Source organism: Carassius carassius, chromosome 8, assembly GCF_963082965.1.
Source record: "Carassius carassius chromosome 8, fCarCar2.1, whole genome shotgun sequence".
Lineage (NCBI taxonomy): Eukaryota > Metazoa > Chordata > Actinopteri > Cypriniformes > Cyprinidae > Carassius > Carassius carassius.
The window spans coordinates 11,447,596-11,474,455 of NC_081762.1; the positions used below are offsets into that span (position 1 = coordinate 11,447,596).

General features: G+C 37.3%; 2 protein-coding genes across 5 annotated transcripts; one reads left to right on the forward strand and one right to left on the reverse strand.

Moving 5' to 3' along the window:
* Positions 1-879: 879 nt before the first annotated feature.
* Positions 880-11,286, forward strand: LOC132145268 (chondroitin sulfate proteoglycan 5-like). Of its 4 annotated transcripts, none has more exons than XM_059556145.1 (6): positions 880-1,732; positions 4,514-4,702; positions 5,623-5,776; positions 6,245-6,301; positions 8,797-8,922; positions 10,674-11,286. In XM_059556145.1, exons 1-6 carry the CDS (start codon positions 1,089-1,091, stop codon positions 10,962-10,964), a joined length of 1,461 nt encoding a protein of 486 aa, XP_059412128.1. In that variant the 5' UTR covers positions 880-1,088; the 3' UTR covers positions 10,965-11,286. The 4 variants fall into 4 exon arrangements, with proteins under 4 accessions (XP_059412128.1, XP_059412126.1, XP_059412125.1 ...); XM_059556143.1 differs by having other exon boundaries at positions 942-1,732; positions 5,623-5,698; XM_059556142.1 differs by lacking the exon at positions 6,245-6,301 and having other exon boundaries at positions 942-1,732.
* Positions 11,287-13,242: 1,956 nt separating this feature from the next.
* ptpn23b (protein tyrosine phosphatase, non-receptor type 23, b) lies at positions 13,243-21,260 on the reverse strand. The gene is made up of 20 exons (XM_059556146.1): positions 20,995-21,260; positions 20,247-20,321; positions 19,997-20,124; positions 19,814-19,890; positions 19,659-19,708; positions 18,802-18,933; positions 18,626-18,706; positions 18,393-18,518; positions 18,256-18,303; positions 17,981-18,037; positions 17,837-17,895; positions 17,673-17,752; positions 17,435-17,549; positions 17,257-17,322; positions 16,931-17,070; positions 16,401-16,706; positions 16,115-16,269; positions 15,833-15,984; positions 15,570-15,749; positions 13,243-15,345 (listed from the first exon to the last, which is right to left on the reverse strand). The coding sequence occupies exons 1-20, from the start codon at positions 21,076-21,078 to the stop codon at positions 13,839-13,841; spliced, it is 3,618 nt and encodes a 1,205-aa protein (XP_059412129.1). The 5' UTR covers positions 21,079-21,260; the 3' UTR covers positions 13,243-13,838.
* Between the last annotated feature and the right edge of the window lie 5,600 nt (positions 21,261-26,860).

A 26,860-nucleotide genomic window follows, 5' to 3' on the forward strand; every position in this document is an offset into this window, starting at 1 on the left:
TTAGTTGGTGGAAAACTACATAAGAATGTAATAGAATACTTGAACATCACGTGAAGTATGTGAGAAATAATTTATGCACCCACTGCCAAACCCTCTCACGGGGGATTGTGTGAATAAATGAATGGGAGAAAGCGAGGAAGTGAATCAAGTGGCGAGGACAGAAGGGTCTCTGTTTTACATGGCTTTTGAGATGTTCCAAAATGGCAGCCCCTTTACATTGCTTCTTGGCAACTGTGTGCATGTGTGTGTGTGTGTGTGTGTGTGTGTGTGAGAGAGAGATGTGTGACTTGGAATTAATTTACAATAAAGAGGAATTAAACCAAGGATGAATGCCCATGGAAACAGATTTTTACACTCTCAGTCAAATACTTCAAGTAGATTGCTAAAAGCCAATCTGTAAAATTGACTGTAAATGTTCCTCATATTTTTGAGTTAGATTGCATTAGAATGGTTAACAGTATCAGTAAATGATAATCAGTTAGGTCAGTGAGATTTTACAGAGCTAAAGAGGAATTCTTCATTGTGTGTTTATCTTTGTGCATTAAAGCTTACCCATCCAGACTGACCAATGCAAGTCTCAACCTACAGCCCTTAATCCTAATCTGAATCCCAATCCTAGCCGGGCTCAGTGGGGTACATTAGTAAATCAGAGCTGCTAATCCAGCTACCACAAGCCGCTTTGGAAAGAAATCTGGGGCCTTGCGTACAGCAGTGTATAATTAAGCAGATTTGTCTGGGTGTGTGATACAGACATATTATGTCTTTTGTTCTCTCTCTGCATGAGTTGCTGAGTTTTCAGTATAGCAGAGAGTGCCTTTGAAGAGGTTCTTATACAAATAAGAAAATAAATAAATAAAAGAGTTTGTGACAAACTTTTATTATTATTTTTTTGTTTTCCAGGCAGTTCATTTATCTCCAATTCTACTGGCACTAATTCCTCAGACCTGTATGGGGTGGGGCTTAAGCCTGTACTTCCTGGTGAATCCACACCTATTGCCCAGGCCCAAGTTCACTCTCGAAAACCACGAGCTGGAGAAGAGTCAGGCAGCAGTGGGGAAACCTCAACCAGTACTGTTGATTCATCCGAAATGGAACGCCTCATTGATCTGACGATAGATGGCACAGCTGCCCGGCTGCCCACGCTGGCTGAACCCCGGACACGTGGCCTGTCCCAGCTGGATTTTAGCGAGGAGAGAATCAAGGACAGCGCCCCGCACTGGAAGAGTGAGAGACTACAAGCAGATGGGACGTTGTTAGATCCTGCCACGAGTCCTCCTCCTGAGTCCACCTCTTCCCAACCAGAAGAAGTTATCACAGTGAATTTTCACTATCCTTCTCACCAACAGCATGTTCTTGATCCTCCTGGTTGGGTTCAGGAACTCCAGGGTGGAGATCCAACTTCCTGGACCCTTTCTGATTTTTATGATTATCTTTCACCTGACTATTCACCCACAGAAGTTTACATAGAGGAAAGCCAACCAACGCCACCTGACATGGAAGATGAAAACATTCCTCTCATAGCCAGCGCAGTTCCCTCCAACACTAGAGTTATTACCTCTGATGATGGATCTGGAGAAGCTTCACCTGGAGCATCAGATGTGCTCAACTCTGGTTGTCTCTATGGATTTGTGCGTTATAATGGCACATGTATCTCGTCATGTGACATCTACCCCAGTTACTGCTTCAATGGAGGACAGTGCTATGTGGTTGACGGTATTGGAGCTTTTTGCCGGTAAGATGCACACAATGTGTAAGGAATGTGCAAAGCATCAGTGGCATCTGATCAAACGTTTATAATGAGTTTAAAGATGAAGCTCAATTCCTCTGTCATGTTCTTGCATCTGTTCATGGTGCGGGATTATGATTTACATCAAATGTTGAGATTGAAGAGGGATTGAGTCTTAAATTGAAGCCATCTCTTGGGAATAGTAGTGAACGGCCTACCCTCAATGATCTTGAAACTGGGCCAAGCTCATGCTAACCAGGTCACACACATAATTTTACACTGTGTGGCAGCTGCCATTGGCTTTATAGGAAAGCTTTTTGGCCTTTATTTAAATACCTAATGTAACAACACTCTTCCATAAATAAAACAAATAAGATATATAATATATAAATCATTGTATAAGTGGTCCCACTTTATATTAGGTGGTCTTAACTGCTATGTACTTACATAAAAAATAAGTACAATGTGCTAACTGTGTTCGTGTTATATTGCAAAACACTTGCTGCTATTGAGGTGGGACACGGGTACTGTTAGGGACAGGTTTGGTGGTATGGGTAGGTTTAAGGGGTTGGTTAAAGTGTAAGGGATGGGTCAACAGTTTAACAATAAATGTAATTACAGAAATTAATTACAGATGTAATTACATGCAGGTATTTTTACAAACAAAAGTACAATGTAAAAACATGTATGTACACAATTAGTGCATTGTAAATGATTAATTAAAATGTAAGTACATCGAAATTAAGGCCACCTAATATAAAGTGGGACCATGTAAGTCTTCAGCCATTATGTTAGTTGCTGCTAAAAGAACATGAAGACATCTTGCTTTAAGAAATGTTTGGTGACAAAACTATGCCAACAGTGCACTTACTAAATGTATTATTTTCCCTCCATCTGCTAGAAATATCAATGATCATTAGCTGTTGACTTCAATATGCTCGATCCAGTATGTGTTGTGCAGTTGGGTAGAACAGAACGAGCCCATTTTTTTTTGTCAGTGTCCTTCATTAACACTTGCCTGGCGCCTTCAAAAGCCTATTTCAAAAAGCAATTTCATAGCTACAAGGTTTTTAAAAAAAAAAAAAATGCCATAACTTAATAATATAAGGCAGAATTTTAAGTTCCTAATAGTTATCCAGCACGCAATGCCAGAACCATGAACAGTTTCTCACATTGTTTAAACGTTAAACTATTTGTGAAGCAGCTTTAGAATATAAAATGTAAGAAATATGAGGCACATATACTGTACATAAACCATTATTAAATACAAATGCTTTTACAAAACACCAAAGAACTGTAAATGCCTTTCACATTTGTAACTAATTTCAGTAATGGAGATTGACAAACACAATCAGGTTTTTTTTTTTTTTATATAGAAATGTATGAAGTTTTACACATGGTGATAATCAGAAGATTGCATCAGTAATATGATAAAGATGATGGACTGAATTCCTGTGTGCATATTAAGAATGTTTAGCATTTGTCTCACAAACAAGTGCTATAATTTCAGTTCCACACTTCAAGCCTGTCCTCATGGCTTGGCATCATATCACTACTAAACCAGCATCCACTACTGCTGCAGCTCTTCTCAGTCCAGTGCAGAACTTTATTAATCATTTGCTCAAAGGGATGTGGGTCAGTGGGTGCATTGTTTGATAGTGAATGTGTTTCTGTGTAGCGCAGCCAATGGTTTACACTAAATGGATGGGTAGTTAGTAATAGACCATAAAACTAAGTTTCAGATTGATCTTTTTAGGCTGTATATAGTAAACTTGGCCTACATACACACTGAGCAATGATTTCCTGCATGTGCACTATTGATTGGCCTTTCACTCACTACAGAATGAACCCATAGGGTGCAGAGTGTAAGTATAGATTTGTGGTTTGTGCTTGCCCAGCATCATATGGCATGTCTGTTAGATTAATGGTATTTGCTTTGGCTTCATTTGAAACTACTGTTTTTGCTCTGCCAACAAAAATGTAACTTGCAATATTTTGTCTAAAATATAAGTTACTCATTAGTAACTTCTTGTTTATTAAACTGTTGTATAAAAGCAATATCAGCACAGCTGTAATTTAACCAACCATATGGGCTGAAATACATTACATATAGAAAAATAACAGATCCAGCATCTTCAATAAGATATCGAGCACAGAGAATTTGTAAATCTATTTATAAGCTGTGAACTGTGCACAGTTCGGGTGCTTTATTCTCTCTGGGACCGGCACTAATAGAGGAGCACATGGACGTCCTTGACAGGGCCATCTGTCCAGTCATGCAGCTGTAAGCTCTGCTGTAACCTTGCAGTAGAATCATAGTAATGATAAATGGGTCAACAGGCCACACAACACACTTATACTGTACAACACACTGTAGTGTTTCTCACTTTCTTAAATATTTTTATTCCAAACTAATTCAAGTTTTTTTACTTAAGCCCAAGATTTTATGAACTTTGCTATATACACTTACACGACTTTTAATGACTAATAATAGTACTTATGTCTCCTGATCAATGAAAAAAATCAAGATTTGGATAATACTATTATCTAAACCAGTCTAGTTCCTAATCTATTGCATTTCCATTCAATTTATTTTAGAATTTGAAAGTTCTTTGGTTACTTCAGAAATATTTCCTTCTGTGTTCATATAGACTGCATTGTTCAAAATCCTGCTTATACAAAATTATTTTATACAACGAATGCTTATAGAATGAATTATTATATATTCTAGTTTGGAATGTTGCTCAACTGCCACTTTTCTAACGCCCCTCTCTTTGTTGTTTGTAGATGTAACATTCAGGAGTATATTTGGAACAAAGGCTCCAGGTGCGAGTCGGTCATTTCAGATTTCCAAGTGATGTGTATAGCAGTGGGCGGAGTTGCCATCATGTTGCTCCTTCTCTTCATGATTGTAGTCTTTTTCTCCAAGAGAATGCATGTGCTTAAGACTGAAAACAGACGACTTTCCAAGCACAGGTGACACTTGCATGTATACACACTTCTTAGTCTAAGATCTGATTGTTTAAATTTCAGTTGAATACACTGTTGCACATTCATGCTGGAGTACAATAAAATGTACAGTGTTAACATGAGCTTTGACCACAATGATGTCAACCTTCTTTGCTAAAAGTAGGCCAATCTGACAGTGCTACACGAGAGAGTGACCTATATACCGTGCAGCCAAAGGCATTTAAACACCAAGAGAGGGGTGTGATGGAGAGCAGAGGAGTGGAAGAGAAAGGAAAACATGAGGGGAGCATAGGGTGCCAATTTATATTAGGTGGCCTTAACTACTATGTACTTACATTAAAAATAAGTACAATTTACTTATAATGTTCATATTCAATTACAAAAGGTTTAGGTATAGGTCAGGTGGTATGGGTTGGTTTAAGGTTTAAGGGATGGGTCAACAGTGAAATTATAAATGTAATTACAGAAATTAATTACAGATGTGATTACATGCAGGTGTTTTAAAAAGTTCAATGTAAACATGTATGTACACAATAAATGCATTGTATCAAATTATTTATTTAAATGTAAGTACATAGACATTAAGGCCACCTAATATAAAGTGGGACCGAGCATAGTAATGAAGACAAGATGAAAAGTGATTAAGGTTTAGTTTTAACTGCCCATCAGGGCCATCTGCTGCAGGTAACATCTGTGTGCATGTGTTTACTTGTAGAAGAAACAACTTGAGCTTTTAATCCACTGCATCAAATAGAGTAATAATGTCCAAGCCACTTTCTAGTGCAATTCATATTGAAACAGTTTTGTCTAAATAATGTTCATTATTATGGACAAGAAAACAACATTTTTCAAATTCAGATTATGTTTTTTTTATTATTTTGTTTTATTTAAATGATTTTCTGTTGGTCTTTCTCTCTATCTTTCAGTAAGTCCCGCCCAAAGTCTGAGCAGCACACCGATAACTTCTCGCTGTCCACCGTTGCAGAGGGCTCTCAGGCAAATGTAAGGAAACTGTGTGACACCCCGACTAACCTCCCCCATCCCCGTGCTTTGGCTTACTATGATAACATTATGTGTCAGGTAACTTCTCTCCTCTCTTCCCCTCTGTTTTCCTGTGCATGAGTACTGAAGGTATAGAGTGCTCCCTCTCTCTTTTGGTTTAGGTGGCATGCTTATTGTCTTGGAATTCTCTCTTTTCCACTCTTTTTTTTATCATTAAGATGAGAAATAGAAACACCATCGTCTTCATCTCTCACTCTTTGCCTTAACGCCTGTCATTGACTCGCATGTGCCACCTAAGGTCATGTGAAGTACCACAGGCTGCATGAAGCACTGGAGAAACTGGATTATTTTATGCGTTTCCAAACATACTGATCATATTAGCAGTTGTGTAGAGCAGTTGGGCAGTCAATACACTCAGACCAAATTTTACAAGGTACAAAGAATATCAATGTCTGCTGAGGTGTCAATTAATTAAGAGGACATGATATAACGATGTACCAGAAGTGTGTCAGCAGAGTAATCCTCTCTCGCCACCCCACTCCTTAGAAAACCATGAGCAGATACACGTGGGAATATAAACCTAAAGAAGATCCCTGCAGCGAGGTAAGAGGACTCAATCTGACCTCCTTCCAGCGAGCTTTGATTAATCCTGTAGCTTGATTATTACTCACCTTAAAAGTCTGCTGTCATGGTTAAAACATATCTTGAGCATTTACTTCCTATGAAAGAACATAGACAAGCAATAATAGATTTAGCGGATTAAAACAGATGCTTCCTCGCCATAGTTGCTATTGTGACTTTTTACTGTGATTCATGCAATTTAACATTTATGCTAGTGAACACAGTGTGTCACTGTCAGCTCTCGCATCATTCAAAGCACTAACAACACAGTGACCTTGTAGAAATTTGTGTTTAACATATTCTATTCATAAATCTAAGATACATGAAATATCGATACTATATAATTTATTGGTGGTAGTATTTTTATTATTGAGTAATATATTATTTATTTGCATTGTCTGATATCAAATATCTTATTGTGCATCTCCTCGGTTACATTTAGATTAACTTTGCCATCATCTAAACACAGTTAATCTTAATAAAGTTAATCTTTAAAAACACAAATATTTTAATAATATGAATAGGTAAATATACTCTTTAAAAAGTCTCTAATCTGTAATATATACCTTTTTTATACTGTAAATTTTTAGATAAATATTCAAAATGATCATATGTATCATATGAGAGACTGATATATATATTATATATAAATTGAAATTATTAAATAAGTCCTGTGTGATGCCTGAATTCATTTGTAGTTTTTTTAAATGATTTATGTCTGTAGAAGGCTATTTAAAATGTTATTTAGAATAAATATTAAACTTTATATTAAAAAATATTAAAATATTAAAAATTTAAGGTCACTGTATTTTAAGGTCTAATTCTCGCTATTAACAAACCATTAACTATGACTTCTGCCTCAAACTCCTAATTTGCTGCTTATTAATAGTTAGTAAGGTAGTTGTTGAGTTTTGGGTAGGATTAGCGATGTAGATTATGGACATGCAGAATAAATAGATTGTAAGTACTAGTAAACAGCCAATATGTTATGACAGGCATGCTAATAAGCAACTAGTTAAAAGTGAGAATTGGTCCCTATACTTACGTGTTACCAAATGAATGTTAATCTTAATATTGAAGCATCCCTAATTAATCTCAATAGCGATTTACGAAAATAACTGCATTTTGATATCATGACATTGACAGTATATAAACAGATGGATGAAAAAAAGAGAGAGAAACATTTAAACTTTGTGTGAAAAAAAAGAGTTTCTCTGTGCTCCCATTTGGAGGTCATCTTTCAGAGTAGATTATCATGAATGAATGATCCATTCAGACAGACTCCAACCTATTCCTTCAGTTGTGCGTGTAACATTTGATCTTTCAAAGAGGACTAAACAGCGGTCTTACTGCTATTTTCACCTGTTACCTTGAACTTGTCAGATCCTGTTCTCCTGCACTTTGATTTAGGCCAGTTGTTTATTCTGAGGTGAAACTCAAACCTAGTTTCAACTCCGCCGGTCCATTCCCCCAGTGAGTTCATAGTGGAAGGGTCTCTTTTATGATTAAAAGAGTTTGACAGCTTGACTGAGATGAGGCAAGAAATGAGGGATGATTGATGACATAACATAGACGAAAGAGCTATGAAAATATCCCTAGGTGACTTTGTTTACTTGTGAGTGAGTTGTTTACTGGTCTTACTGCCTCCGGGGAGAATTTATTTGACATTTTTCATCTTCTCTCACTTGAGAATGAGTATTTACACATATCTGATTTCAGCAGCATGAATAGTCTTCTTTTTATTCTTCCCCATGGTGTGTCATTGCCTTTGTGGTTCCAAAAAAGGATATCACGGGTAGCAAGTTGTACAGTAAAAAAGCTTTGCTTTTAAGCAACTTGTTGTAATGACTTCTGAATAAGCATGGTTTACTGTTAGTTATGAGTCAAATTAGTCAAATGTGTCTACAGCCAAAACTGACATACTGTACTATCTCATAATTTGAATGTCAATTTTTACTTTTTTTTAATTGACAGTCAAAACTGAGATGGTCAATTATGACTTATCTCATAATTGGCTTGTTACAAAGTCATAATTACAAAATATGTCATCTTCAAGTCATAAGTTGAAACTGAACCACAGTTATCATAATTTTGAATTGTCATAATTGTCTTATTTTGACTTTTCTTAATTGATTATTATTATTATTTTTTTTAATGGACTTCCAAACAGACAATTTAAGTCACAGACTGGCATAATTGCACTAAAAACAGAGGCTCACCTAAATATTTAATCATTTATTCTCCCTCATCCAGTTCCATTCAGTCATTAGGGGGCTGTCAAGCTCCAAAATGAACCACAACTTTCAGAAATAATTCATATGACTGTTATGCAATGATAGCTTTATGTGTGTGATTGCAGTGGAAGTGGTCACCGGAGACACATTTGAGATGTTAATGCCAGGTATAAGGGTGGAGTGGAACATTTTGTTATTTTTTCCCCTCATTTTCATCTTGTGTGTATGTGTGTTCCTCTGCAGGATTGCACTTGCAAAGAAGATCCATGCAAATGTCACCCTAAAGAGGACGAGTCTTTGAACAACCAGAACTCGCTCACCCCAAAACTGGAAAATGATAAGGCTGCCACAGAAGATAATGCGGAGGAGGTAAACTCAATGCAGAACATGAACAACGTGTAGTAACACCCTTTTGCCACTAGCTGGCGCTATGACTATAGCAAGATACACATTTGACACCTTGAAATTGATAAAATATACCCTAATTAGTGGACTAAACATTGATATGGCACTCTTCCTTGCATTCACCTCAAGATGGCTCAATGTGGGCTTCAAAACACAAACAAAGCACTGAACTAGCATGCTAACTTATGTTTGTACTCTGTCATCACACGGTGGAGTTTCTACCGCAAGAGAACCTTACCAGCACTTTGGTGTTGCCACATTCACCTTGTCCTTGCTTGCTGTCCCTGCTGATGTCACGCTGCATCGTGTTATGTCAAGCTTTGTTATACTGTGTTCCGCTAAGACACGCTACGCTATGAAACACTTCACCCCACAACCCAAAGGTTTAGCCGCCAGGTTTTTAACCTTTGACCTTCAGTCTTCACCGCTGTCACCTTTTGAACTCCTGTCTGTCCTGCCTTACTCAAGTCAGCATGCATTGGTGTTCTTTAAAAAAAAAAAAAAAAACCGTCTGTGGGAAATAACGTAGCTATTTAGACTGTGTAAAAATAATTCTGAGATTTGTCAGTTTGTTTAATTATTCAGTGCATATGTCTGAATATATATACAAATACTGCTTGGATTAATATTTATATGCAGTATCACACAGTTTTAATGCTCATTGTGTCTTGAAACTAATTGATTTCTAATTATTTTGGTGTATTGAAATTTTTTTTTTTACTTTTTTTTTTTGAGAAAGCAAATGAAAGTAAATAAAGCCAGTTTGTTTGGAATAAAACATTTTACCAGTACCAAACTGAGTGCCAGTGTATTCCTGAACTCCAGCGCTCCTGTTTTGACTCCTTTTCACTTTCTCTGCTCCTCCTCACTCTTTTGCTTTGCATCTGTGCATGGCTTTAGCGTTCCTCAGGTACTGCTAACCACACTGGACATTTCACCTTCATGTCAATGCTTAATTGCAAGACTGTCTTTACATATTTGGGTTTGTATAAAAAAACGTGATTACTTTTCATATCATTTGCAATTTGCTGCCCAGTCTGGCTGTGAGTTAGCAAAGATTAAGCTATTACCAATTTTGAGCTATTACCTGAAGTTTAAAAAGCTGCTTTCCTCTGAAAGTTAGATCTAAGAATTGAATCACTGATACAACAATTAGACATTTAAATTTAATTTGGTGAATAATGCCAGATTTTTGTATAGCAATTATATGCACACTAAGTAGAAACAAGCACGCACCCAGTCATAGTATTCCAATTTGACAGTTGGAAATGAGCCACAAAATAAGGTATTACAAAAATTCTGAAAAGATTAAGCACCCCTCTGCTTACTACAGAGCCCTAGTGAAGTACAATCCTTTGTTTAATTCGGCTTGATAATACGAGATCAATTCCTGCAAGCTGATTACTTGTTCATGTCTACTTCATTCACCGCTTATAGTTAGTGCCAGGTTGGTGTCAACACTCAAATCACTCGATAATGCTCACAAAACAATGACCTAATAGTTTCCTCTATTCACTTTGACTTTTTGTGCTGGGAGGGAGTTATCAATTTATGCACTGTATTTGTTAAAATTCTTTATGCTTTTTCTTTATGTATGGGTTTACCATGTGTTTGTCTGTGTAACTGTGTTATATGTGATTTTTTTTTTCATTCCTGTTTGTGTTTTTATGCTTGTGTACTTGTACCTGTGCCTTTGTATGTGTGTATGTGTCCAGGGTGGTGTGACCATCGACTTAGAGTTGCTTCTTCCCAAAGAGGCAAAAATGCTCCCCGAGACAAGCCCCCCACTGCACTACAACGTCTTTCTCTACAAGCTCCCCAAATCGCCTAAAAAGTCCCCTGTGCTGCGCCGGCCTCCTGGCAGATCTGTACAGGGGAGGCCTCTGTCCCAGCTCTGCCCCAGACGCAGCTCTGAACCCAGCTACAGCCCCATTAGCACACGTTCCCTTCCGGGAGTGCTTTCCGGCTCATCCAGCCCTCATCTGGGAACGGCCTACACACCTTAACACCAGTGCAAGCTTCAACACTGACTGATGTACAACTAAACAAGTTTACACATGCGACTTGACAAATTTAAGAGAAACTGATTGGTAAAGAGTGAGAGTCTTGTGGATGAACAAGACATAAATTGGGAGGCAGGTTAAAGGCTTTTGCCTCGACAGAAACAAAAACACACAGCAGCACAGTAAAGGTTAGTAGATGATAAATGGTGAGATGAAGTAGATTTGTTGTGCAGGTGGAATATAAAGGGAAAACAAGTCAACAAACTGTTCATTTGATATTACAGACAAACATTGATGTCAGATGTGTTATGGTGCCAAGTTTTATGTTTTACATTTTGTCAAACAGTACATTCATATTCATGCACACACATTCACCGAAATGATGGAACCTGTCAACATTCAGGGCAAACAAACAGCTTGATAACTATTATTATTAACAAGGTGTTTTTTGTGTTTTTAATGTTAGATTAATACTTACACTAAGAATAATAAATTTAATTGTTTAGATCTGATATTGTTGTTATTGGTTCCTTGGACAAAATGGGGTTATTTTTGAAAAGGCAAAAAAAAAAAAAAAACACTTGAGGAAAAAAATGCAAACTGTGGTTGCTATCCTCCATGGAAGCCTAGAACCACATTGTAAAAGGAAATTCGGGGTGGAAAAAATGTCTAGAATTTTCCCTAAGTCTAAGCAATAATAAAAAAATTCACAGCGAGAGAACATTTCTATATTTCCTTTATATAGAAAAACATAGCCCTGACCTTCAACATGAAAAACAGTGTTAGTTCCTTGCTCGCCCTACATCCTAAGAATTTGTTCTTTCTCCCGACAAATGTTTTTCTCTCTCCCAAGGGATGTAAACCATTTTGCTGTCAAAAGGGATGTTTACATTGACCAACAATTAAAAAACAACAACAACATAATGCATATATGTAACCTGATTTAACAATTTGTAAAATCTTCTTGTATTATTCAAGAAGAAAGCAACAAATCAGTGTAGGCATTAGATTTTATGCTCATTAAATTAGTACCACTTGTGGCATGTTAAATGTTAGCTAGCCATCTTTTTATCCCCTCGTGTTTCATCTTTTAAAAAAAAAAGGGCAGAGACTTTTTTTGGCAAACAAAATAAATAAATAAATAAATAAATAAAAGCATTCGTTTTTGGGAGAGAAATATGCATTTGAAAAAAAAAATGATTTGGACTCAAGGATCAAACACGCATTTTGAAAACATGTCCAAAAATGTTGATGTTAACAAACTTGATCAGTTTAAGTTCAGAGTTGTATTGCTCGTGCAGGAGGCATGTGAAGACTGACGGATGTATTCTAATAATCTAAACTAATACCATGTTCTCTACAAAACACTTCAATGCCAAGAGTGTTGTTATGCTCAAGCCGGAACCACCTTACAAAGAAAAACTGGGTCAGCTGCTCTCCCAGCGTTCACTCCATCAAAGCAAGTCAAAAGCGATGGATGGCATGCACACTGCTTAAATAAAAGACCATTTTAGAGGAGTAAAGGGCTCTTGAGCTCACTACTAAGACAAAAAGATTTCTGACTAGCAACAAACATGTATTGTGTTATCCATTTTCATGTTTACATGCAACAAGATGCATCAATACTTTTCAATACTACATTCCAGTCACTACCCATTACACAGGGTGCACTTCCTGACCTCTTCTCCTAATCATCATCTCTCTGACCTGTTTGAGAGAGAGGAAAAATGTGTAACGACTTGAAGTCTCTCCAAAAGTCCTCACTCAGCATGAGCATCCGTTTTATTATTTGCAGACATTTACTGCAAGATGTGTAGTAATTCTGTGGTTCTTTGTGCCTGAAACAAATGAAGCATATAAGCATAAGCACACTCATATTAGACAACCCTCAAATAGAACACAACCAGACACTGCCATCATATGGCCATATTAGGGCAGTGGTGCTTTTAACGGCATGTTTATTGTATGATACACTATAATCTGTTATATTGGTTATATTTTGTATGCAATATTAATACGAATTCATAAGGCAAAACTTGCATAGGGAATCTGCTGGAGAGAACACTTAGACTCAGACTAGTAAAAATTTACTTATCATAGTAGGGACTTAAAAAAAAAGAACACTGATGTGACTTAGGGAAGAAACCCCAAGTACACTATATACCTGAATGTTCCCAGATATTCCATATACAGTTTGACCAAGCTTTATGTGAACAACTGCATATCCAGGTGTGTAGTGCTGATAACAAAACTCTTTATAAAGGTAGACATGTAAACACACTTTGAATTTTCAACTAGTTTAATTGGGAAATTTAAGCAGCTTTTTTATTATTAAAATTGTGTTACAGTGTATACAGCGTTAAAAGATGTAAGAACTAGAATAGCTTTTGTGTCATAATATTTCTGAAATAGTAGAAAATACATCCTAACAAAGAAACAACCATAGGCAACTCTTCCTCGTCATCATAATCATCATCGTTGTCACCATCATTCTCATTACAGTGCAAACTAAAGTGCTATTTAGGAATAGAAATTTAGAGTGAAAATAGACAATATAAGAGGATTGCATAGAATTACAGTGCAAAAGTAGTTTTCTATTTGCTTATGGTACATTTGCTAAGTCATAGGGTGTAATTACAGGTACAGAGAGTAAAGCACAATTTTGTGTTAGTACTGGCCATGTAGAAAAGGCAAGTATTAGTGTGTATTCAGGCATTAGATTTTGTGTTGTGACCATAAAGGATCCAAATCACCAAGATCATCATTTTTTGTCACCCCCTGTGGAAGGTCATCATTTTTGTTTGTAATCTGCATGGTATCCTGACTACCATTGACTGCATATGCACAGTTGTTTAACTTGTTTTCATGGGAATTAGTTTAGGACTGAATGCTGAGATTATCAACCTTGTTCTGGAGAGAACCCAGAATTGCAGTGGAGTCAGAACTTGGTGGTGCAGCATTTGATGTGGAAACCTGAACAGGTGATGGAGTTGGTATGAGGGTGCTGCCAAGGGAAGGTGGAACAGGAATGTCCATCACTGGGGCAACTGCCTGTCCTGATGATGAGTGAGCCACATTTTGAGGGCCAAGTATTTGGCTTTGACCAGGCATGCACATGGGCTGTCCCCCAGGTCTATTAAACATGGTGTTAAATTGAGATTGAATGGTCTGTTGGCCGGTAGGTTGGCCCATGTGTGTTTGTGCAAGTGAATACACATTACTTTGTGGAGGAATAGCTCCTGGTTGCATTTGGAGTTGACTGAGTGGACGGGGGACATTTTGGCTGAAGGGTGCCTGTGGTAAGACTTGAGACCCTGGATGTACTTGGTGGGGTGCAGGAATTTGTTGTGGTTGTGAAGATGGGAAAGATGTGGGAGCATAACCCATATAAGGCTGAGGCCTGTTTTGTGGAAGTTGTCCAGGGTGGAACTGATTGGAAAGAGTGGACTGAGGCTGAACTTGCCCTGGAATGAGGGCTCCCTGAGGATGGGACACTGTCAGTTGGCCTGGTGGACCAAGCTGGGGTTGGGTATGTGGAAGAAATGCTGGCCGGTAACCTGAGGGAAGGCCAGACTGTTGCTGTGCTTGGCCAGGCATTGGAGGCTGGACTTGACCTGGTGGAAAGGGTGGAAAGATTTGCCCAGGAAATGCACTTCTTGGTGTGGTTGAGGGGATGCTTTGTCTAGGCTGGGTGGTAAAGTTTTGGCATGGTGCTCCCTGTATGATCTGCTGGACAGAGGAAGACTGATGCATGCCAGTCGGCATCTGCTGCCCTAGAGAGTTTGGCAAGGATATTTGCGGTTGTCCTGGTAAACCAGGCCTAATGTTATTTTGGGGAATCTGTCCCATTTGTGGAGGCACAGAATAACCCCCTGTAACAGCAGTAGGCCCACCTTGCTGCCAGAGAGCTGGATTGTACCCATGAGCAGGGACCTGTGGGGTGGTCGACTGGTTAACCTGTGGATGGACAGGTGTGATGCCTCCAGCTGGTCTTACCTGGAACTGCTGTGGCGACCCAGGGATTTGCTGGGGTGCAGAGGGCTGGCCATAAGGAACCTGTGGGAGATGGTGGGCCAACTGTTGCATGAGCTTTGGATCTGTAGTAGGAAACTGCATGTTAGGAAACTGAGTTGGTGGAAAAGGGTTTGCCCCTTGTGGCCAGCTAACAGGAGTTGCACCATGAGGAATAGGATTGGAAACTACTGGAAATCGTGGCAAATTCTGATTTGGAGGGAGACTTCGTAATTCTTGTGGGAGATCTTTAAAAACAACAGAAGGACCTACAGACTCAAGACTGGAAGGGACAGATCTATGACCAACAAATTTCTGGCCGGCCACAGGCTTTTGGGCGGCAGGTCTAGGAGGCGGCCCTTTTCCAATCTCCCTGCAGATAGTACATCAGACAAGCATGTGGTGAGAAAAATGAATAGAAATCTGACATCAATACCTTGAGTATAGAGTTGTAATAGTCTACTAGTTAATGATTTGAGCTGATAAAAAGGTTACAGACTCAATACAAACAGAGACTACCTACAATGATGATTTACTCACATATTCGCATACAAAATTTATTCAAAATATTATATCCTTCCACCCGAGATAACTTACTTTTCCAGCAAGGCAACTCGCTCTCCCTCTCTGGTTTGGCAATAGGACTTTGTTTTGTCCAACAGGGCAGAGGTCTTCTTGTCCATATCCTGGTAAAAGTCTTTTCCCTCCTCAGCCTTCTTCATCAAGTCCTCATATGCCTCAAATGAGGCAATCAAGGCCTGCACAGTGCTGTTCCATCTTCAGGACAAAATGAGGATTAAATACAATGCCACAGAAACAGATACTAACATTTGAAATCCAATTCAGAGACAAAAACATACTGTTGCTCTGTGAGGGTGAGTGTCTTGCGGACAGGGGCGTACTGTACATTGGCTTCTGTTAGGGCTTTCAGGATGTTATCCTGGGCAACCAAGTTTTGTTCTATATATCCCTTCAACTGATCATATTTCTTCAACTGCTCCACAAACAAAGTCTGAAACAGGAGAAGGAAAGAGATTTATCAAACTTTTAAATTGTTGCATGTCATTTGTACTTCTTTTTATTTATCTCTTTGTGCTACTCTGCTTTCAAATCATTTTGAACTGTTTCAGTTGGACATTAACCTTGAACTCGGCACGATCTGTGGTTACAAGGACTCCAGTGATGTCATCTTTATGAATAAGGTCACGAAGCTGGCTCTCCAATGAGATCCTCTGTTTTCGCATTTCATCAACTTTGCCAAGAATACTCTTCATCTTTTGCAGGGATGACATTTCATCTTAGAGGAAAGTAAAGAATTTTTACAACTTTTGAATGAATTCAAACAGATAACTACTACAGATAACTATTTATCTTTCCTTCTTCAAAATGCATAAGTGCACATGTGCATAACACAGGAAACACTTCTACCTTGACTAAGTTCTGGATGGGGCAGGCTCTTTCTGAGTTCCTCGATAGATCCCTGTAACAGACGAAGGTTTGGTATGTGCTGGTTCATGGCTTTGTGGAGCTCGGTGTTAGTGTTGCTGGCTGTCTGATGAGCATCTTCATATTTCTTCAACTCTTTTTGAATATCCTGAAAGACTGTAGGCCTTGTCGGCAATCCCTTCTGCCCCACTACCTCCATCAAACTCTTCTCCCCAGCCTCATCTTCCTCAAGTGCACTACGGACCTCATCCAGAGATGAACCCACATCGGTGTATACATTAGATAGTGCTGCAACACACACATAATTGGATATGATCAAATCCATCAAAAATAAAATCAAACAACAATAGTAGATTATAGGAATTTGTTGGGTATTTGTTCAGATGTTGTTTTAATGTTGAACTGACTGATTAAAAAAAAGAAACATACTGCAAAATGTCAGAATGTACATTTATCACAAAATTCATGTGTTTGTACTAATTTTAAGTTTGCGTGCGTGTGTTCACTCTCACCTTGCATGGCCTGAACGAGGTTCTTGACAGTGTCTGGTCGTACACTGAGAAATGCACATTTTTCCAACAGAGCATCAGGCAGAGATTTGAATATGTCTATTTTATACACAGAGTCACTGCTTAGAGACTCCATAAATTTCCTGCACAGAGCACGATAGAAGAGAGGAAAACATTTCAGCTAGTGTACAAGCCAATAGATACACATGGTAGATTTGCTTAGGGGTTAGTTCACCAAAAATAGGAAATTCTATCATTATTTGCTTATCATTCCTGGAAACCTGAAAGACTTTGTTTTAAGGGTGAGTATTTGTTTTTGAGTAACTTACTCAAGGATTTGGTTTTTATCCTCTATTTTAGCCACAATGTCCCTAAGTAACCTTGCCTTCTCCTCACTAAGAGAGAGAAAAAGGGAAGAAAAAGACATAACAGTTATACACACTTTCCACATTGACTTTAAACATTTAAATAGCTTAAGTAAAGCATGTTACTGATGCACCAGCTGACCTGTACAGAGACGAAGCCTCATGAGTTGCCATGGGTACAAGTTTTGAGAAGAGGTCAGGACCAGTGACACTTTGATCAGTTAGGTTTATAGGCAGGGGTTTCACCAATGACGCACCTGCATGGCAGATGACATAAGAGTAACAAAACAGTGCAAAATAATGATTTTTATATTTATTATCATTTAGCCTAATAATAATTTGTTATAGTTTTAAAAGAAATATGAGAGCCGTTAGTATACCTTTTACTGCAGCCAATGTGTCCAGACCAGGCACAGACTCATGGTAAATAAAGTCATTGTCTTTCTTAGCTGAGTTATATCTGAAAAAGACAGAAAGTACAGTGAAAATGATCTCCAGATGAAAACACATAACAACAACAATAATATTACATTCAAAGTCTTACTTTCCACCAATCACATCCATTGTGAATTTCAAAGCTTCCTGTACGGATTCCGGTTGGCCCTGAAAAGTTCAATGAATAAACATGTAAACATGCTCAAACAAATGGGTTGTGTGTGTCCGTGTACACGTGTTTGAGAATCTTTACCTTACTCTGCTTAATTGCCTCATTAAGTTTGTCCAGGGATGACTGAAAGTAAGCGACCTATGGAGAAACAACAGGTGGCCTCACAATGTCATCAGAGAATATCACCCTAATATTTCTGCAGAGATGATGCTGAAGACCTCTTTTTAAAAGTACACCAAGTAATGATTGTATAAAGTCATATATCGCCCCAGTGAAACTATTACTTGGTGCACATTCAATTATGTCAAAAACAATGTATAAGTAAAACATGTTAACACACACAAGCATGTACTTACTGCTTCTCCATGTTTCTGCTGTTCCTCTGACTGCTTTCCCATATGTAACTAATGAAAATAAAATGATATATGGTTTATGAAAATAACCAACATGTTTATGAAAATGCTTTGATATATGGTGAGTGTAGAGGTCTCACATGTGTGATGGCACTGAAGTAGCTGATCTTCATGTTGACGAGCTTTCTCCACTCTTTCTGAATCCTTCCTGGCACACATTCAGAATTATCCAACACCCTCAGACAATCCTTATAATAATCACACACCTGCAGGCAGACATTACATTAGTGTTGAATGTTGATAGTGGCGAGTGAGTGACAAGAGCTCTATAAAGCAAAGACCTGCTGTTAAGTTTATGTAAAGAACTTCTTACCTGAGCACAAATCTTAGCTATTAAATGACTCTTTCTGTTGTCTAGTAAAGTTTTCTCCAGGAGACACTCTTGAGCTTGTGCCTTAAGAGAGAAGGATTTAAAGGTTAAAGAGGTTGTCCAAATCAAGTAAGTTGGAAATTAAAATGCTGAATTTGTGTGGAAGACTTTGCATTTACCAGCATGAGGCTGATGTTGACCGAGAGTGCCTGTTTGCTCATGTCAGAGCTGTAGCTGTGATTAAATTGGTCTCTGAGGTGAGTAAAAGCCCCAGCAGAACACTGGAAATGTGTACAGGACACTTTCATGCCCTATACAGAAGGAATAAAAGGTTAGATTGAGAAATATCTATTACGTATATTTAGTTTTTTCAATGTTTCCTAATTGTTGATTTATTGATCTGTCAATTATTTTATGACATATCAGCATTAAAAGTTTATATTAAAAGTTATATTCATGGCCAAATAATTTAATTATTAATATACAATACATTTGCAATATATATATATATTATATATATTTATATATATATATTTTTTTTATATATATATACACAAAGAAACAAAAAAGTAAATAAAGAAAAAACTATGTATAGATTTAGATTATATACAATCATTCAATTGATATTTGAGAACAATTCTAATATTTTCCCAGGAGAAACTTTTTAAAAGTAACCATTAATGTAATTCAAGTAAAAACATTTTATAGAATAATTTAAAGCAGGACATTCTAATAATATTTGTTTTACCATCAAGGGAGACTTAGTATAATCACAAAGGCAATGTTTCTCTTTTCAGTAAATATAACAAACCAATGTATAGATCTTACATTGTAATTGACTGAATTCATATAACTTGTTTTGGATACATTTATTCCACTCCATTCACCAATTTTGACAAAAATATAATTCAGTATTGGTTTAACATTAGATGCTGATATTTGAAATTTTGTAATTTTCAACTTAAGCGCTTTAGCAGCTCTATCTGCCTGTTCATTTTCTAATTGCAAATGTGGCAGTGTAAATGTGTATGTTCACCTCTTCAGATAGGCGGTTATCCACAGTTCCCAGCAGCGAGTGCAATGCACCTAAAAATGCAGTAGAGGGGATTGTTTATGAGATAATGTAAAAAAAAAAAAAAAGTACAGTAATGATTATCCGTGCTAATAATGCTTTGGTTGCATTTAACTCACCCAGGTTATAAAGAACACAAGCCTGTTCATAATTAATATCCTCATGTGTGACATTCCTCCCTGAAAAGCCATCAATCCTGCAAGCAGAATGAAAGCAGGAAAGCTATAATGACATGTCCACCAGAGATCTAGCATATTGACAGTACCAAGTATGGTCTCAATTCAAAACAAGCAACGTTTTACCATGTCACAGGCACGGCAGCCTCCTGGCCGTTAGCCATTGGAACACGACTCTGCAGAAAGTGCAGCTGACCGCAGTATTTTCTAAGAGTGTTGCAACCCTCAAAATCCCTCGGGATGTTTACCACGCTCTGAGAATGAGAGATATTTTCAAATCTTCAGCAACCTTTTTAAATTGCTTGGTAAATGCAATGATATGCCACAGTGTGCAACTACATTTCCCACAATCCAACTGAACACGCCACTAACAGACCTGCCTGAGCTGCTCCAGCCTCTTGAGTGCCTCACTGTAGTTCTCTGGGTTCTCACCATAGTTTATTTGAATGTACTGGGACAAAAGAGAGTGAAAAGTACGCTTAATATACAGTATAAAACATCAGTAACATCCTAGTGTTGGCTCAATGCAAATGTGTAAAAATAAGGCTAGCAAATGTGAGGGAGGTCATTTGGTTTTGGTTTTCAAATGACCAGGTTGCACAAGCCATAAGCTTACAAGCACAAATACCATCAGAAAAAAATATATCTATTTCGAAATAACTGTAACTGAAAGGTCCTTTAAGAAAAAATCCATTTGAAAGCACTTGTTAAAAATGTCAGCTATTTGCAAAAGACGTCACGACAGATCTGAGTCATTCTTGTTATGCAGTATTATACAGGAAAGATTAACTGACCTCTTTCAAGATAAATAATTTTAAACACTTAAAACGCGGACAGTTATTGCGCAATATTCCATAAGTTTCCTTATGTTTTACTTTAGTCAAGATATTTAAAACCAAACATATTTTTTTGAGAATTCTGTCTTAACTGCTAAACGTTTTAGATTTGTTGTTTTTAAATCTCTTTCCACCCTGTTCACCTTTTGTAAACTTGTACGTTACAGAAACACTTCATTAAATCACAACAAAGACAAACTACCAATGTTGAAGTTTTCAGAGCTCAAGGTGTAGTACATAACAGGAAGTGTAACATATATCAGTGTTGTGTAACAGGCTGGATCTCACCTGTCTGACAGTGGGACTGAACTGAAACTCTCCCGCTTCCTTCAGCTCCAGCCAAATCATTGGCATCCTGGGAACGGCCTCCATTTTGCCACCACGGAGTAAGTAAGTTAACGTTACTACTATTTCAACTTAACACACGTTTTCAATGTTTTCATACAAACTGTTTTTAAATCTCTGAAAAGGCGAAGCTATTTATGTCTCGATTTGCTCAGAAAACTTGATGTCCCGATATGCCTGACTCTACCTTTGACTCTTCCTCACAACAAATACGCAACCGGAAATACGTCACCATAGGTACGTCGTCATCATCATACGTAAGCGATTTAAAGATTAGCTTTATTACTTTGTTTGTTTCCAAATATGTTGATAACACTTGCTATATCACTACAGACTTTCGCCTCTTGGGCTTGTATACTCTTCAGTAGAGAGCGAACCGCGCCCCGCACACACTCCCGCAGAGAGTCAATCGCAAACACATATTTTTGTCTGCTGATATTTCGTATAAGAGGCTTGTGTTTAAATAAGGTACAATTTCCAATCTCTTCCTGAAGATCCCGAAGAAGTCCGTTGGCGCCTCAGTTCGCTCAGAGAAGCTGTCAATTTCAGCTGTCAATCATCATGACGTCATACTCAAGCATCACATGACTAAATAAAACCAAACTTACTTTAAAAACGAACACACTAACTTACATCAGCGTGATAGAATCTACATCAAATGATATAAACAATGTTTGAAAACAAAATATTTAAAGTGAAATTGAAATAGATAGTTTGTCTCGGGGTTTATGACCACTTGTGATTTGTGTCCACTAGGAGTCAGCAGTTCGTCAGTTTTCTTCAGGTTTGTTTGTTTGTTTATCTGTCGATTAACTGTACTCTTCCAAATACTGATCTTTCGATAAAAGCTGGTAGAAAGAGATTTAAAATTGTTAGCTTTAAAATGCTTTAAGTGTCAAATTTAAAAGGTAGACCATAGGAAATGTTCCTTTCCTTTCCTCTATAGGTCTCTCATAAGCAATATTTTCGTCTCTCCTGTAGATAAACACGTTGTGATCAGAGCTCCATAGCTCAAGATACACATACATAATGCAGCAGTACACAGAGAAAGCAAGGCCATAGGGAATCATGACTCTCTATTCAACACATACTTTTAATAGCTTCCTTACACATGGCTGGTCCTGGGCCTTTGTTGCTCAGATCTTTTGTCCTGAGTCTTTCCCCTTACAGCTGCTAAAAGACTTATTTTCAGAGCAGAGAATTGTCACATGTGGGTACATGTGAGTGTACCTTATATTTAAGCTTGTGTGACAGATGGTTTATATAGCAGATATACTTTACCACATGGGGACTTTATTGGGGATGTCAATGGTTAGGCAATAAAAGAAGAAGAGATATAACCTTAAAGCAAGTTGCACATATTTTTTATTTGTTTTTTAAACATACTTTTTAATTTTTATAAAATATCTTTCATTTATATTTCATTTTGTACATTTACTAAAATTATTTTCTTTATTTGTTTATTTGCTACTGGAGAATTTGGAGCTTGCAGTAATTGTTGACATGTTAAAAAACTGATCTTCTTTGAAGTTTACTGATGCTTGGAACTGAAAATGAATCGTGTAGCAAAGTCACACATGATGCATCTGGAAGATCTGGTTGGAGAACAACATGTCTCACTCTTCAAGTCCTTGTTTCTCCAGAGGTGTATAGAGCACTGGCACTCTGTATCGATTGTTTAACATCCCACAGTCTTTCCTGAGTGTGAAGTCTCCTTTCCTCCCTCTTCTGCGGGGTGGGGTGCTAATCTGTCTGCATGCGGCGCCATGACATTTACCCAGGAATTATGGGAACATAATAAACGCTTAATCAAAGAGGCAATGACATCTGCACAGAATGGAGAGGGATGCATCCGAGTGTAAGTAAATGTAAGAGAGATATATAACAAGTCAGAGCTGGTTAAATATACTTTCACTTTAGAGTGTAACTATTTGTGATACATTCATAATTACAGTAATTTACATCTCCTATCTATGAGTCATTACTAGTCCATCAGCACTTCTTTCTGTTCTACATTTATGATGATAAATTTATTTTATTTTGATTGCTTAGACTTTTTGTTCCAGCATTATTATCATTAAGTAAAACTAAAACTATTATTATTATTTATTTGTTACATATTTATTAAGACAGAAAGCTGAAATAACATCTAAATGTAAGATTAATATCTTAAGTTAGTTAACATTTCTACAATTACTAAATGGAAATAAAATAAAGAAAAAACAAAATCTGAAAAAGAAAAAAACTAAATAGTAATATTTAATAAACTAGATCTAATTAAAAAAATGACATTACTAAAATCTTACTAAAATTAAAACAAAGTATAAAAGACTAGTTCAAAATATTCATAAAAACTATAATAGTAAATATAATATTACTAATATAATATCTTGTTTCATGTCTACCTTGGGTTGTATTTTTAGTTTTTGTAAAGGCAAGAATGACATCCATTTGTAAAGCAAAACTAATATAAAGACAATTTAAATGATGCAAGCCTCTTGAATTCAGACTTTTAATACAAATGACAAGCGAAAAAAGATCACTTCACAAATAGAAATATCAAGGGATATTTAATGTAAAATATTCAGACGCTAAGAGGTGGCAGTCCAAAAAAAAGTGTATCTATTTTAATGAGTTGAAATCATTTGCCAATAATTAATAAGATGTTAATATTTTATATCTCATCACTCATAAATCCAGCTGGGTCCTGCCTCTGACTAACCAATGACTGACAGCCAGCAGTCTCTCTGCCGTAACCATGGTGACACCTGGTCTCTCATGGACTCAACACTTGGAGACTTTAATTGGAGTTTACTGAACTGAATCAGAGTTCGTAGAATTAGAGTGGCTTGTATGATAAATTTAAAGAGAGAATGAGAGAGGAAAATAAAAGATTTGAATGGGTTTACAAGGCGAGAAAGTTTGAGTGTGTTTAATGTCCACAGAAGAGGATAATGGAAAACCTTGGGTCATCAGTGTTGTCATGGCGATAATGATGGAGGGAAAATATCAAAAGATATCTGGCATGGTGGTGTGGCATTCTGCGCTCGTGATGATTGGTTGATTGTGCATTGTAATATCTGCTGGTTTGTCAAGGCAAACACATTCGTTAATATTAATAGATGATAATGTGCCAAAGCAGCGAGCAGTGCATGCTGGGTAACACAGAAAGCGTTGCCCACAGGGCTTCTCCTGGTTTGAGGTGGCAGGCAGCGCTGGATTAAACCCCCTCCATTCCTTCCAGACCTTTCTTTCCTTTTGTAAAGTGTTGTTTAGTTATATGTGGATTTTGGTTTGCTATGCAAATTGTACAGTGGCCCAGTAGTGCACAATGAAATCTCCACAACACAACAAAATCTTCACCACACAACGAAATTAGCACAACACAATGGAAACAAGTCACAACACAATGAAATTAGCACAACACAAAGGAAACAAGCCGCAACACATTAGCCACAAAACAATGGAAACAATCCACAACACAATGGAAAAAGAAACTGTGGCTATTCTGCTATGTTGTGGATTACTGGGCCACTGTAAAACCGTAGTTTATAATCTCATGTGTTTCTTGAATGGAACAGTAGAATTATGGGGTACTGAGTTATATGGGAGTAATGACCTTAATGTATGTGTGTGTGTGTGTGTGTGTGACAGCATGGTGCCAGGATGCTTCTGAGGAAGCACTCACACTAACCCACGACCAGGTCAGCTCCAGAGAAGCTGCTTGCAAAGGTCACCTTCTTCTTCACACAATGAACATACATCAGATGAGGTTGCCAGGTAACTTAATATGTTCATCATTAGGTAACACATTTACTGGATTTTATTAAAATATATAATTTAATATGAATGAATTACCTTGAGTTATTTAGATCCAGGGACCCCTAGGAGGTCACAAGAAACATTTAAGAGTAAAATAACAGAAAATGTATTTTATTAGTAAGAAATACAACTCAAAAGGACACTTGCTGGCTGCTTTTATTTCATCGTCTACTCCAAACCATCCATTATAAAAATAACTTCAAGAATTTAAACATAAATATTCTGATCATGTTCATGAGAATATACATTCACTTAAGTGTTTCTGTAAATTAGTACAAAAGTAGAATTAGTGAGAAGAGTGTAAATTAAGACAATTGTTTGGGGTCAGTACAATTTTTCTGTTTTTGAAAGAAGTCTCTTTATGTTTTACAATTTAAAATATCTGTTTTCTATTTCAATATATATACAAATCTTGAATTTTCAGAATCCATTACTCCTGTCTTCAGTGTCACATGATCCTTCGGAAATAATTCTGGAGGATTTGGTGCTCAATAAACATTTCTGATTATTATCATTGTGGAAACAGTTCAGAATTCTTTGATTTATAGAAATATGACATAACATTACATAAAATTTGTTTGAAAAAGAAATATTTTGCAAGATAAATGTCTTCACTGTCTCTTTTGATCAATTTAACGCTCACAAGCTAAAAAAAAAAAAAGCATTATTATAAGATTTATTTTACCTCCAAACACTTATAACAATAATAACACACAATAATAAAATGTTTGTTGTTTTTTTATACAATGAAAGTAAATAGGATCTGATGTTGTTTTGGACCCACTGACTTTTTATTATATGGACAAAAAACAGCTGAAAATGGCCTCAAAATTCAAAATTTCTTCCAGAGAAGAAATCAACTTTTTGGACAGGTTTGGAAGAACAGGAGGGTGAGTAATTGACAGGATTTTCATTTTGGGTGAACTATCCCTTTTTAATGTGCCATCATGTGCCAATGATGAGCTCCACAGCAATCTTACTGACACACATGGACACAAGTGTGCCTCCTTGGCTTGTATGTCTCTCCATCCACATTTGGCATGTGTGTGTGTGTGTGTGTGTTTGTAGACGAGGGGTGCTGTGCTAAGCAGGTGTGGTTACAGGAGGGGGTGTGACTGCTGTGAGGTTCAGTGGAGTGATCAAGAGCAACTTGGGGGCGGAAATCTGGAGGGACAGGATGTGTGTGTGTTCAGAGGTTTAGATTGGGAGATAGGCAAGACAACGCTTTCACTGGGGTACACACACACACATGCCGCTACACACTTTGCGAGGCCATAGATGTGCCATGGTTGGGGGGCAGAGCCAGAAAATCACTGGTTAAACAATGTATTTGGTTGCACACGTGTGTGTGTGTGAGTACAAGCGAGTGTCTCTTAAGTTTGATAAGACAGTTTTTAGTGCAGTGCTGACATCAGGGAGTTCACTCATGCGACGATGGTAGCCTACTGAGATTAAAAAAACTCTTTGCATTATGCATGTGTGCAGACAGCCCAAAAACATTACTAGGTCAGGCATCTGACACGTGTTTATGTGGGTTTGTGAGGATTTATATGGGTTAAATCTTGATCTACCGCTTTGTAAGAGCAGTTTGGCATCAAGACCCTCGAAATGGTGAAGCACATATAGTCTTTCTGACTGGTTGAACAAATCAGCGTTATTATGTGTTTCACATTTTATAAAACATAAAATGTTATGAATAGATAAGATGTGCATGTTGGCCATTTAGTTGTCTTAAGAAATCCATGCCGAAAGTTGTGAATTTTGATGGGGAAAACTAACAACAGAGCAAAAGGGAAGAAATTAGGACTAAAATGTAGGCTAATGCACAGTGTGCACGGTAATGTAGTGTCTGCAAACTGTAGTGCAAACTGGCAGCAGAAGAAGGTTTTCTAACTGAATAATACATGAACACAATATGTGACAGCTCTGTTATTATGCATGAGACTTGCATAGCTTGTTAACTTTAAAAAGCACAACTGTTGCCCTC

Bases quoted from the DNA above. Each gene is read 5' to 3' on its own strand.
- LOC132145268 (XM_059556145.1), top strand. From the start codon at position 1,089: ATGGAACGCCTCATTGATCTGACGATAGATGGCACAGCTGCCCGGCTG. The intron at 1,733-4,513 runs GTAAGATGCACA...TGTTGTTTGTAG, and splicing joins GGTATTGGAGCTTTTTGCCG to ATGTAACATTCAGGAGTATA. The intron at 4,703-5,622 runs GTGACACTTGCA...TCTATCTTTCAG, and splicing joins AGACGACTTTCCAAGCACAG to TAAGTCCCGCCCAAAGTCTG.
- ptpn23b (XM_059556146.1), bottom strand. From the start codon at position 21,078: ATGGAGGCCGTTCCCAGGATGCCAATGATTTGGCTGGAGCTGAAGGAA. The intron at 20,125-20,246 runs GTCTGTTAGTGG...TCTCATTCTCAG, and splicing joins GGCTGGAGCAGCTCAGGCAG to AGCGTGGTAAACATCCCGAG. The intron at 15,750-15,832 runs GTATGTTTTTGT...TTTGTCCTGAAG, and splicing joins CTCACCCTCACAGAGCAACA to ATGGAACAGCACTGTGCAGG.